General features: G+C 34.8%; 1 protein-coding gene across 1 annotated transcript; it reads left to right on the forward strand.

Annotated features, from left to right (window-relative positions):
• The first annotated feature begins 362 nt into the window (after nt 1-362).
• On the forward strand, nt 363-12,260 carry LOC128214645 (protein-glucosylgalactosylhydroxylysine glucosidase-like). Its single transcript, XM_052921211.1, has 13 exons — nt 363-385; nt 1,156-1,238; nt 1,590-1,795; nt 2,056-2,287; nt 2,942-3,164; nt 4,246-4,393; nt 6,985-7,224; nt 7,949-8,158; nt 8,375-8,486; nt 9,223-9,344; nt 10,106-10,203; nt 10,973-11,104; nt 11,424-12,260. The coding sequence occupies exons 1-13, from the start codon at nt 383-385 to the stop codon at nt 11,937-11,939; spliced, it is 2,325 nt and encodes a 774-aa protein (XP_052777171.1). The 5' UTR covers nt 363-382; the 3' UTR covers nt 11,940-12,260.
• The last annotated feature ends 579 nt before the right edge of the window (nt 12,261-12,839 follow it).

Below are 12,839 nucleotides of genomic sequence, written 5' to 3' on the forward strand. Positions count from 1 at the left end.
GCTGAAAACGCAAAAAAATAATAAGTGTTTGGTGAATGCTAAAAGTTTACTGCGATCTACTATGGTCTCATTAGGTAGCAATACCTTGTTCTTTGCACCTTTCTTTAAAATTTAACTCGGTATCGTTCATAAGCATCATTGTTATCGACATGTCTTATTTGGGAGTAATAGAGCATCTTTAAGTTAAGTAACATGTATGCAACGGATCACGAACATAGATTATGATCACAGTTTTCGTAAGAGTGATGCTTGTGTTGCTACAAAGCGAGTGTCCTTACGTTGCATTTCAGATATTAATACAACCATACACTTGATAAACAATTGTCTATACCTTGCTCACTATAGGTGCTCGCTATGTGACTATCAGTACGGAATTTGAAACATGGTACGTAGATAAATTATAATAAGCGTTTTAATTTCAATTCAGATGTGAGTTTATTTCGACATAAGTATGATTTGTTGAGTTGTTTTCTACGTTCTGTGTATGACTTTTAAATACATGATGTACTTTGACCTTTCTTTACGGGACGATTGTAAATTGTATGTCTAGAAGTCTCTTTTTTATCTTTATTGTATATCCCAAAAGTTTGTTGGTTCAAACTAAGCAGTGAAACAATTTTTTTTTTCAAAACAGATTACAGTAACGAGATTTTGATTGTAAAAGCAATCCAAAATTCGAATGCAATACACTTTAATTAAGTATATTTCTATTCAATTCAAACTGAAAGCAAACAAAAGTATAAATTATTATATTAATGATTGATAAAGCTTATATTACTGAAAAGCATATTAATACATTTTCATAAGGAAAGTATTTGATATTGCATTTAAGCAAGTTGCATGTTTAATGTTTCTTCGGACGTACATGTTTTAGCGCACATGTTGCCGATTATCAACAATTGTCGAGCATGTATCATTATTTAGTGCCAATGCAACCAAAGCTAAAAGAAATAGAAACATCTTAGAAAATCATGTCAAAAAGTCACTAGAGCTTTAGGAATTTGCCATGTAGCACCCATTTTCCATTTTGAAAACAATCCAACGATAATCAGTTTAACGTTCAATTGTGTTTGATAACTACCATTAATATAATAGAAACAGAACTATTCTCTCTGTATACGAAGTTGTTTTAATGAACTCTGTTATTTTAAACAGATCGCAGTAAAGCTTTTTTTCGGCCTTCAACTAGTGTTCCTGAATCATGTAGTCTTTTCCGACTATATATTGGAATCGACAAGGTATGTAACATATATTATATACTGTATAGATACGCACCCCAGGCACATAATTGTCAAATTATATTTATTGCATTGATCTTATTCAAAGGGCGATACTAAACAAAGCGTATTGTGTGGCCTTATCTTTCGTTTCTTTGTTTGACAAGCATACTTATTGTAGCTAAGAAAGTATTTTATTACGCAGACAGGCTTAACAGATTTTTATAACATTGCAACACATTACAATAGATCTTATGTGTCTTTTATACTTTATGTAATACTTGTTTTCGGACATTATTCTGTCTGCAGGGGCAACACACACAATTATTTATCGTTCATAAGCACGACTCTTATCACTTGACATGCTTCCAGTTTACCAGAGGTTCGATTTAGACCGCCGATAGGGAATGGTCACATAGCAACAAATGTTCTGTCTGATACTGTATACATGAACGGGATGTATAACGGCAGAGAAGACCTCAGTAGTCGAGCACGAATACCGTCTTACGTTGCCATTGATGTCAATATAAGCAGTGATGATGTCTTACAACGAGCGTATGTTTTAAACATGAGAAACGGTATGGTTTTTGTGACAGTTGATTTATTTGTTATTTTTTAACTGTTTTCGTTTGATAGGGAGTTAATATACCTAATATAAACTTTGATACAACCTTGCGACAACTTTTCGCCATTAGAGAAGTTGTTTTATGTTAACTGCCTAGTGAAAATATATTATTTTATGCTGGTTAATTTTATAATTCGAATACTCTGTACTATAAGGTTGTTAATATTTATCTTGTTTTGCATATATACGCACTCATCTTAATCTATATTTCAGGCATTTTCTATCAAACGATCAGAACGGAACTTCTTAACATAACGGTAACGTACTTCGCCCATCGAAATCAGACAAGAATAATGGCAACTCGAGTTGAAATACAGAGGAGAAATACCACAAATAAGAAAGAAATTAACTTACATCTTCAGACAAACAAGGGCAGTGAGTCGGCTGATTTTGACGGAACAATTACTCGTCTTGACCAAGTTCCTGGTCTTCGCCAGCCTGTTTGGTACGCTTTTCTTTACAAAGTTTCAAATATTTCACTTTCGATTGATTTATTACGTGTTTGGAAACATATATTAACATTTTTACATATTTTAACAATATTTAAACTTGTCTGTAACTAACGTGTATATAAATATTAGGAACCGATCAGCACGAGAAAAGGTTATAATGTAAGAAAACAAGAGAAAAAGTAAACCTCAGCTGGATCCTGTTGCACTCGTATGTTCAATAGTCTTAAAGGTTTATAAACGTCACATATGACAATACATTTGTTTTATTTGCACAACTTATTCTGGTTTAGTTCACTCAAATATATATCAAAATAATGTAACTATGTTTTTTCAACTTACAATTAAGATCTGGTTATACCTTTATCAAAACGGCCCCTGCTTTCTGGTTGAAAAGTGCATATGATACACGTTCGAAAAAGCGTTCTTATCGAACCAGTTGTCTGGTGTTTGATAACTTCTTGTATGTTATCTGGCGGTCTAGAAGATGTGAGATAACATCCTTATTTATAGGTGTACCGAGTGTACGCTTGTACTCAGTTGAATTCATTTTCCTGTAATAAATCAGTCACTGTATACTTGAATGAAAGTACGGGGTGACTAAAATATCTTCACACAACAGTTAGCTGAAGTTTTGCCTATCATTTCAGGCACTACTCGGGCGTTACGAGAGACCCCGAAACACGTGATCTACTGGCGACCCCTCTGCACGTTTATTACTCGGACATTCCGGCGTTCTTGTCTCTCCCTTCCAATCAGGACAGCCTAACAGTCACATTTGCTGCTTCCTACAGTACGGACAAAGACGATGCTCTGAACCATTTTACTGAAGCTTTTAAAGGAGATGAACACCTAAAAGCCTCTCATATAAAGGTAATGCAATTTGCTACAATATGATTGGGAACAAAAGATGTCAGTAAAATACGAATAAAGCAGTCCAATACGATAATGTCGTGTTTTCGAACGGCATGGACAAGAGAAGGAGTGCTTTATTGCTAAAACTATTTAACAGCTAAAATTGATCATGCCATTCAACTTAAAGTTAAGCAATACCATATTTCGTTTTTATAAGTAACGTACTCACTTAATAATCACCAAACACAATTATGTTTTTACCTCTAAATTCGATATATGCATAGATAATATATAAGGCGGATGTCAAAAAAGATGAAAAAAATAATTAAAGGTAGACTTGGCGAACACTATTAAGCGTTATGTGTGAACAATGTCAACGCACGAAAAAAGAATATTGAAACGACAGCTGTACACAGCTTGTGGGAAAAAGTCCTTTAAACGACTGCGTTGCATTCATCATCTTTTGCATTCCCCATTTAGTCTATATAATGCTTTGCTATATTAGGCCACCATCTTCTTAAATATACATGCCAAGAAGAATTAACATTTTCGAATTGATTTATAGCTAGTTTCGATTCTGCATGAGAGCAGAATATTACATTATATCACAGGGGCGTTAGTTTAAACACTATTTAATTTTACAACGATTGTGAAACAAACTATTTCAACTTATATTAATCACTCTCGTTGGCACGATGTTGCGCGAGAGTATGGTCTTGTGTTGTGGGGGAAACCGGAGTACCCGGAGAAAACCCCTTGTCCGGCTTGGTGACCACTAACCAAACTCACATGTGCCCAGGCCGGGAATCGAACCCGGGTCGCCTTGGTGAGAAGCGAGTGTGCAACCCACTGCGCTAGCCGGACAACAAGGGGGCGTTGCATTAGCCATTACTGTTAATGCTCATCATCTCAAACTGAAAAGTTTCATAATTTGTAAACTATGTGTTTTTCCCCCCTCTTAATTTATTTGTGTTGACTAGAGTATACACAAATTAACCTTGGAACATTTTTTTTCTTATACATTTTCTCAAACGTGCCGAACTATATTTTTTTGAAGACTGAACTTAATTACTAATATAAAGCTGTATTCTTTCGAAAGGCTTGGAATGACTTGTGGGATGAAGGCAGGGTAGATATAAACGGGGATGAAAGTCTTGCTCTGGACATTGCCGCCGCTCAGTACAATATTCTGTGTTCCCTGCCCTCGCACGACGATCCTATCACTCCATTCTATGGACTTGGACCAGGTATTGATTGGAGACTGATCGTACACATGTCGTTAGTTTTCGATAGATATGAAATAAATGTTCGGGAATTTTGATACCATAGCCACAGACTTATTTCATTTATATTGGACCGGTTAACATTTCCCTCTTTTTGAAACATAACGTAGATTTCGATTTTAAAGGATATGAATGCATACATTACCAATGTATCAATCCGTAGATAATTGTATAACGTTTAACATCGTCAAAACGTTCATTAGTTGATCAATATGTACACATACTTACTGTTGATAGTCGAAAGATAACCTGTCTATAAGTTATCTAGTTTAATGCAATTGGTTAGTTTGTGAGATTTTTTGCTTTTTTTGAAAAAAATATCTTTAGGTTATAGAAATGAATCAACAGACAAGACGGTTAATCATCCAATATTGACAAAAGCGTGGTGTAAGTATTTTTCCATTTTTTAAAACAGAGGTAGAATTCGATAAACTTTTTCACTTGAAACCGATGCATACTTTCATCAAAGTCATAGACTAACTTATTTCATCGTTATTTGACCGTTAAATTGTAACTCACTTTCATTAACATTGTGGAATACTATCTAAGTTGCTTTACTTACGTGTGCCTTTCCTTAACTGTACTATTAAGTGACATAAACAGACGCAAGTGCAAGACAATTGAAATATTTTATCAGGGTTATATATTCTGTTACCCGTCATACATTTACTACAACCTGATTAAGGTTGCACCCGTTAAAAGGTCATCTGTATTTGCTTTGAACGACATAGATCCTTACAAAAAAGAAAGCTCATTATTCATTGATAATACTTTTCTTCATTGGAGAAAATAACATGGTTGAGAAACAAAACCACCACTATTGTGATACCATATTTCAAATGACTAAAAGACACTTTGTGTATACTAAAAAGAAAAGTCGAAACACTACTTTTCAAAAGTGTTCTTTATATCCTCATTCTTGAAATATTTAGATTTTAACGACATGTTTCCTTGTTTAGAAGTAAGCCAATCAGACATTGATAACAGATGAAATAGAATTTCCTTGTCCGCAATAGAACATTTCATGACATTGAAACGAAGAAGGTAATGAAAGCCTGGTATTTAACGCCTGTTTGTTTTGTACAGCCTGCATCAATAACGACACTTCCGTCGAGGTTACATGCATTTTACCGCATAAGCGTCATTTGACTACATGTTATTATAATTATCGTTATGTTCTGTCAGAATAATTCCGATGTAGCATATTTCGTATAATTAATGTGATTGCAGGCATATGTGTCCTTCCAATGAAAGGCAAACTATTAAAATATGCATAAATTATGTGAAATTTCGGTGAACACATATTCTAATTAAATTCATGAATCATTATCGCGTTAGGATGCCCACATCGGTATTGATGAATTTATCCGTCAAATATAAACACTGCAGACCACCTGACAGTTATTTCCCCTTACCTGTGCAGGGTTTGAAACCTTTTTGAACTTAAGTATCTGTTTGGGGAGATGGGCAATGTTTTTCTTTCAATTGCTATCACTAAAAAGGCACATTCAAAACGAAATTGTCGGATCCAAAAGATAGATTTAGTTCGGCAGACTTCTCTATTATAATGTTTTCAAACTGAGCAGATACCACATATCTTTGGTACCAAACCGATTTATTCAAAACGTATGTCAATATTGAATATCCTGGGCAAATTGACTGCAGAAATCCCATACTCAATGATTTGAATTATATTAAGATGTTTGATTGGACGCCTGATACTAACAGAAAGTATCGATAGCTTAATTTATATCCATGCATCACGATGTTTTCCCTCGGTATATTCTGTAGAACAATGGGAATAATATAGAGTGGATTTTAGCGATGGATGACACTAATTCACAATATTATCTCAAACGTAAGGTAGAATATAAGATTAAATTGCCAACTGTTAATTGGGATTTGCCGATTAAAATAATGCGTTAAAATCAGACAAAATTCTGGTTTATTTCAAACAGGTTTGATTGACCTTCAATATATCAAAAGATTGGAATAATTAAAAGGCAGGATTTGATTTATTATCTTACCATTACACAACCCTGTATTTATATTGTCCTGATCGGGAAATTGGGTATTCTCATGGTTTCCCGCTCGGGGCTGTTCCTCCACTGGTCTAGTTGCAATCAACATTGGCAACCCGTTGGGCACAAATCAACGTCAAATATATTATTTTTAATCTGTTTTAAGAGTTTATTTTGAGAATGATCACACTATGAGTAAATATTGTTTGTGAGCTCGTGTTGTTTGTTAAGCTCGACCGTAAGCTCGCATATACATGAAGTTTGAACACAGGTAGTTTAGTTAAAAAGTAGTTTAAGGTGCCCTTAGAAATAAGGAAGAGAAAATCAATTATGATTAAATATTTAAAAGAGAAATAAATTAAATGTTCATATATATTTCAAAACTTATAATGGAAGTCTATAATTTATTATGTTAAGATAAGAAAAAATGTTGCAAATGTTATGAGCATGTTTTCTAAGCATAGTCGTTCACAGTAAAGAAAGACAAAGCTTTATCTCGTCTAGGCTAATTAATGGATGATTTTCATCTTGTAGGAGGCTTGTCTCGTGGTGGTCTGTATTTCCCCAACAGACCAGGAGGTCCAAAAAACGACTACGCCGGTCATGTGTTTTGGGATATGGACACGTGGATAATGCCTCCAATAATGATTTTTCATCCCGACATGGCACCACGTATGATTGGGGCTAGGACACGTGTCATGGAACAAGTACGGCAAAATGCTCGGTCGAACGGATACAAGGGTGTTCAATTCCCCTGGGAACAGGCTGCAACCGGTAAACAACTCAACTGTACATATGGTGGTGGTTCAATAACTGATTTCTGCTCCCCGATGAAGTCCTGTTTCGTTGACCGTTGAAAGGTGTAACCCAAACATTTATTTTAAAAGATTGGTTGATGATTTTGAAAACTGTCTGTCATTTTGTGACGGTTTGTGTCATTCGCTTAGTGTCTTTTAGATCTTTAACTCGTGATCGCAAACGATCCAGTCTTAGGACGTTGTTCGGGAGGTCATTTGTCTTGTGCTCCTGGAACTCTATTTCTCCGTTTTTTTCATGTGGACATTAAGGAACGAGTTCAATTACTTCTGGTAATAAGAAAGAACTAACTATTATTTAAAAGGTTTACGAAATTCGTTTTTCTGGAAATACTCGGTCTTAGCGAATGTGAGTACTAGTCTCGAACTATGAGTTGCACTGTAATTTTTACTGATTTGTCATCATAACATGGCTTGGCCGGTTATCGCAGTGGTTAAAGCACAACCTTCTAATCAAGGGGACTTTAGTCTGTACCTGGGCGCATGTGTCGACAAGTTGGAAAATATGTTTTCTCCGGGTTTTCTCAACAGCCGTAGACAAGCTCTTGAGCAACATAGTGCCAACAAGAGTGACTTCGCAAGACTTAATATAACTTACGTTACAGTCGTTGTAAATTAAATATGGTTTGAATTCACATGATGAAATAAGATATATGTTTGAACGATATCGTTAATTTAAACAGGTATTGAAGCAACCCCGAAATGGGCGGGAAATAATTCTCACTACGAAATCCACATCACCGCCGACATAGCGTACAGTCTCAGACAGTATCTTTACGCTAGTAACAACATCGACATCGTTCTCGAGGGAAAAGTGTTGGAACTTGCCATAGAAATTGCAAGGTTCTGGCAGAGCCGAGTTAAAGACTTTGGAGACAGGGTGGAAATTTTAGGTTGTAAAAATGTATTTAAAATGAAAATTACTCTTTCGGAAAGCTTACTTTTTATTAACACTCATCTATTGAAAATGATTTGTTCAAATAGAATATTTTTTTCCATTTCATTTAAGTGTTATCGTAAAGCACATTTGGTAATGGAAATTTTGAGTAACCTTTTTTGTGTTTTTTCTTTTATAACTACCGTTACCTATTGAAGATGCTATATTATAGGAGTTATGGGCCCTGATGAATATCACCAAAATGTGAACAACTCAGTGTTTACCAACTACAATGCTAAACTCAGTCTGACACTGCCGCAATGGATTGTAGGTCATTTCAACTTGTACGTATATGCTTTGTTTTTAAGTTAAAGAAAACAATCGTCGACGCTAAAGGCAGCTTTGGTGTCATTCAAAATTTAAAAAAAAACTCCATATCTAAATGTTACTTTTTATTCACATTCACACTAAGTGTATACGTTCGAGGTTTGTCTTGAAATAAATTAAAGTGTAACAAACACTGCTTGTAGTATTAGCGTAGCAGTGTTGAGGAATGACGTCACCATTACGTCATATGTACTTCCGTTGTGTGGAAAATTCTCAATAAAAAAAATGTTCTTATGATTGATAGACATGTTTTCACATGCTCAATGCACTGTAACTCAAAACTATCATTATTCCTGAAACTTTTATACCTTAAGTATCTATTCTTACTTGATTTATCATTTAGAGTAGAGATTAAAGCGTAAACCGCTGCCCTATAGTTGAAAGGTCATTTTGGAAGAACTGTCATGGCGGACGGTGCAATTTTTAGAGTTTGTTTTTCAAGTGGAGTGATTTTTCTTAGGAATAACTTGACCCCCCTTTTTTATCGGCTTAAAATGTAATTTAAAGCTTGTACTTTAAGAATATATGTGATTATCCTGCATTCGCTCGAAATGCCTTTAAATGTTGTCTAAAAATTATAATTTTACATTGAATTATATAGGGAAAAACAATGGTGGTGTGTAACCTTGACGCTTGATAAATCGATAAGAACAGTACATATAGCAATAACATGTTCGTCACTATCCTTTACAGAAAGGTAAACGATTCGCTGACTAAGGAATTTGTCAGATTTAACGACACAGCAGACAGAATGTTGCTGTTATTCGATGAAAACCGACAGTTCCATCCACAATATGAAAATTACAATCTTTCAAGTAAGTACCGTTAACGTTGTCTTCTTAATAACACCTAACGGTTTGGGTTTCGATTCTGACATATGACTACAATTTTCAGATACAAGAAGATCGTTACTCTACAGTAACTTGTACCCTTGTGAGTCCTTTGTGTGTTTTTTTAAGAAGTGTTAAAAAAAACACGACTAAACCTTAAAAAGACATGAAGGCTGTAAATGGTGTGACTAAACGCTCCGTTGGTGAAATAGCCGAAAAAAATGGATTGTTAAGCTCAGCTACAAGTTTAAACAAATAATGAAAACAGGTACCACCCCGGGTGTAAAGTTTCAATATAAACCCTATTTAGTGACATATTGTAGTGCCGAAATTAATTACACTGAGCAAGAGACACATGCGTACAAACACTACAAACATACCATAATATCAACAAATAGCCTTAAAGATACGATAATAGCATCACCGCCTCGGTAAGGTCACTAAAACTCCGAGTTCACTGGAACATGAGTCTACTGTATATTTCATCTAGTTATTATAGCAATAATCTCAAACTTGTCTAATCATTTATCAATAATCACATATATTGAAATAATGAAAGTCATCAGAGAAAGAATCAAGAAACAATAACAACACACTGCAGTGACATCGTGTGAACGATTGTTTTTCATAAATGGGTTTTATGGGTCGTTTTGGTATTGTTCTTTATACGAATAATTAAATACAATTAATGTTCGTAAAACCTGTAAAATACATTTGTTTCAACAAACTAGAATATCGTTTTGTAGTTCCAATAAAACAATCGGATGTTGTGTTACTTGGATACCCTCTTATGATGTCTATGACCCCAGATGTTCGCCACAACGACTTACTTTTGTATGAACAGGTAAAATAGTCCATAATCTCAGAAACAAAGAAACGTTTTTAAATCTCTGTAGGTTCATTTTGTCTTGGGCATGTCACTTTAATTTATGTAAATTTATGTGAAAAATAAAAAAATCCAAATTGGCCTTATAAAGTTGTCAAAAAGAGAGATAATATTATGGTATATATGGCGACTTTCATTTATGAAGCATCTGACGAATAATATAAACCTGGAATTATCTCAAGCGTACCATATATCTTATTTCATTTTGCAAAACTTATTTAAATATATTTTACAGTATAATTTGTTTTGAGTGTTATCAAGATGTTTTTTTCTGAAGTCTTACAGTTCTTCAAGATGAGAAAAATTACACAAATCAAAATTCAAGAAATATAGTGTGCTTACATTGATATTGTTATAAGGGTCTTTTTCTTTCAATGTTTTAACGGTAAAGCGACATTTTACAAAAACTACAATTTGAAAATACCAAAACTTCAAATACGAATGAATAAACACTTTCTCAGAAATATTTTAATAATAAGTGCAGATACATAAAAACATCGATTTAACGGAAACTGCTATTTTCACCACATAAAGATGCGATATTAACAAAACGCATCACGAGTTTCTTTCTCACGAAGCCTCGTTCTAGGAAACAATGAATGTTGCACTGACAATTTAGTTTTATTCCAATGACTCATTGTCGCCATAAAATATACTTTGGGCAAAACATTTCGTGATCAGGTATATTTCATAACGCAACGTGTGATAAGTCTTATTTTGCTCTTAGATAACAGATCGACAAGGGCCCGATACGGGCACATGGTCTATGCACACTGTTGGCTGGCTGGAAGTTGGGAATGAGACCAGGGCATACAACAGTTTCAAAATGATGTTCAGGAACATCAACGAACCTTTCAAGGTAATTAAATCAAACTTTGTAGCTAAATTAGTAAACACATTTTTATTTCTCACCATTGTGGATTGGCAAACCTGCTCATATTTTAAAACTTTACCGAAAGTTTTTTTTATTGATAACGATATGGTTTTAACCTGTCGTGAGTGCAGTAAAGGCTAATAGTCACTCAAGGAAGTTAACGTTACCCGCTTGCAGTAATGCGAAACAATATCACAGGGATATACAATAAAATAAATGTTACAAAACGTGAACAACTATTAACCTTAATTAAATGTAATACAAGTATGTAACTATTTCTATCACCGTTAGTTTCTGACTTAAGGTATTTAGTGAAAACCCAGTGAATGGTTCCCGAAATGGCGGGTGTGTCAACTTCATAACCGGTGCAGGAGGTCTCTTTCAAGCGATTGTTTTCGGATATGGCGGACTCCGGTTGCAAGAAGACCGCCTGGAGATTAACCCTTTCACAATACCGGGCACAACTGGTTGGGCTCTAAGAGGAATTCATTATAGAAGCATTGTATTTGACCTCGAGGTTGACAGTAATGATATGGTGATTAATTTGAGAAAGTTACCAAAGGGAATGAAATTATCCGTTGAGTTATCAAACGAACGAGGGTCAGAATTTAATCGTTTGGATTCAAGAAGGTTTAAACGTCAACATGCACGTCTGCAACTACAGGACTATTTTGAGCAAACCAAGACTGTTGAACACACAACCCAAAAGGCAAGAGCCGAATCCTTTTCTGGATCCCAATGGTCTTCCCTATTCATCCTGTCATTAATTATATTTGACAAGCTAAGCTGCTATTTCGCAAACTGTACACCCAATGTATAAAGTATTTTCCTGTGAAAGACTGAATAAACTTCGAGTTTCTACATGATGTATCGTTAATAAGCAACGCAGATTTATAGAGTATAATTGTTTGTTTCAAATTCAGATCTCAATTTATTTATCGAGAAAAAAAATCAGAAACAATATCCCACGATTGGCGTGGCCACGGGAGAAATATGTTATTTGGTGTTCATGAGGTGGGATTCATTACGATCTTACAAAAAAACAAACTTATTTGTTATGATGTTATTACATGCCTAAAATATATTAAATAACGGAAAATAAAGCGCTCATATTTGTTAGCGAAATAAACGTAGTTAGTAATGAAGTCGTTGAAATTGTTTTGTTTTCCAGCCCTGAGTGCACAATACTTTGGTTTGGAAGTAAAAACGAGCAGGTATCAAACAGTGGAATCTATTGATGTATTTCACTGATACACATCTTAAACCAACCGGAATGCATATACTTAAAATAGTTATGCTTACAGTGAAAACTGATATGCTTACAAGAAGTGTAGTATCGATGTAAACCGTCAAAATACAAAGGAAAATAAATTTCTACCTTGTTCATGTGTACTACATGAAACTCACACTCACGTACATACTTAATTTAATGTTTTTATGCAATGGTAGATCACGTGTACATTTCACAACAAACTAAAACTACGTTTTGTTTTGCGTGAAAGCCACCGGAACTTGCAAATATAAGTAGGGTAAAAATGGGACTCTCACAGCCATCTTTGGCGATTTCTCGCGTTAACGGCCATGGGACTCTCGCTGCCATATTTGACGGTTTCCCGCGTTAGCGGCCATGTTTAACCATTGTTTGAAATCCAAGACAAAGGGTCATTGTTTAACTGGGTCTCCATTGATTGACAGTATTCATTTCAACAGAAGATATATA

This window comes from Mya arenaria, chromosome 13 (assembly GCF_026914265.1).
Source record: "Mya arenaria isolate MELC-2E11 chromosome 13, ASM2691426v1".
In the NCBI taxonomy this organism is placed as follows: Eukaryota; Metazoa; Mollusca; class Bivalvia; order Myida; family Myidae; genus Mya; species Mya arenaria.

What these genes read in the sequence shown, in the direction of transcription:
- LOC128214645 (XM_052921211.1), top strand. An exon ending in ATTCTATGGACTTGGACCAG is followed by an intron (nt 4,394 to 6,984) that starts GTATTGATTGGA and finishes TTCATCTTGTAG; the next exon opens with GAGGCTTGTCTCGTGGTGGT. An exon ending in ATTGTAGGTCATTTCAACTT is followed by an intron (nt 8,487 to 9,222) that starts GTACGTATATGC and finishes TATCCTTTACAG; the next exon opens with AAAGGTAAACGATTCGCTGA.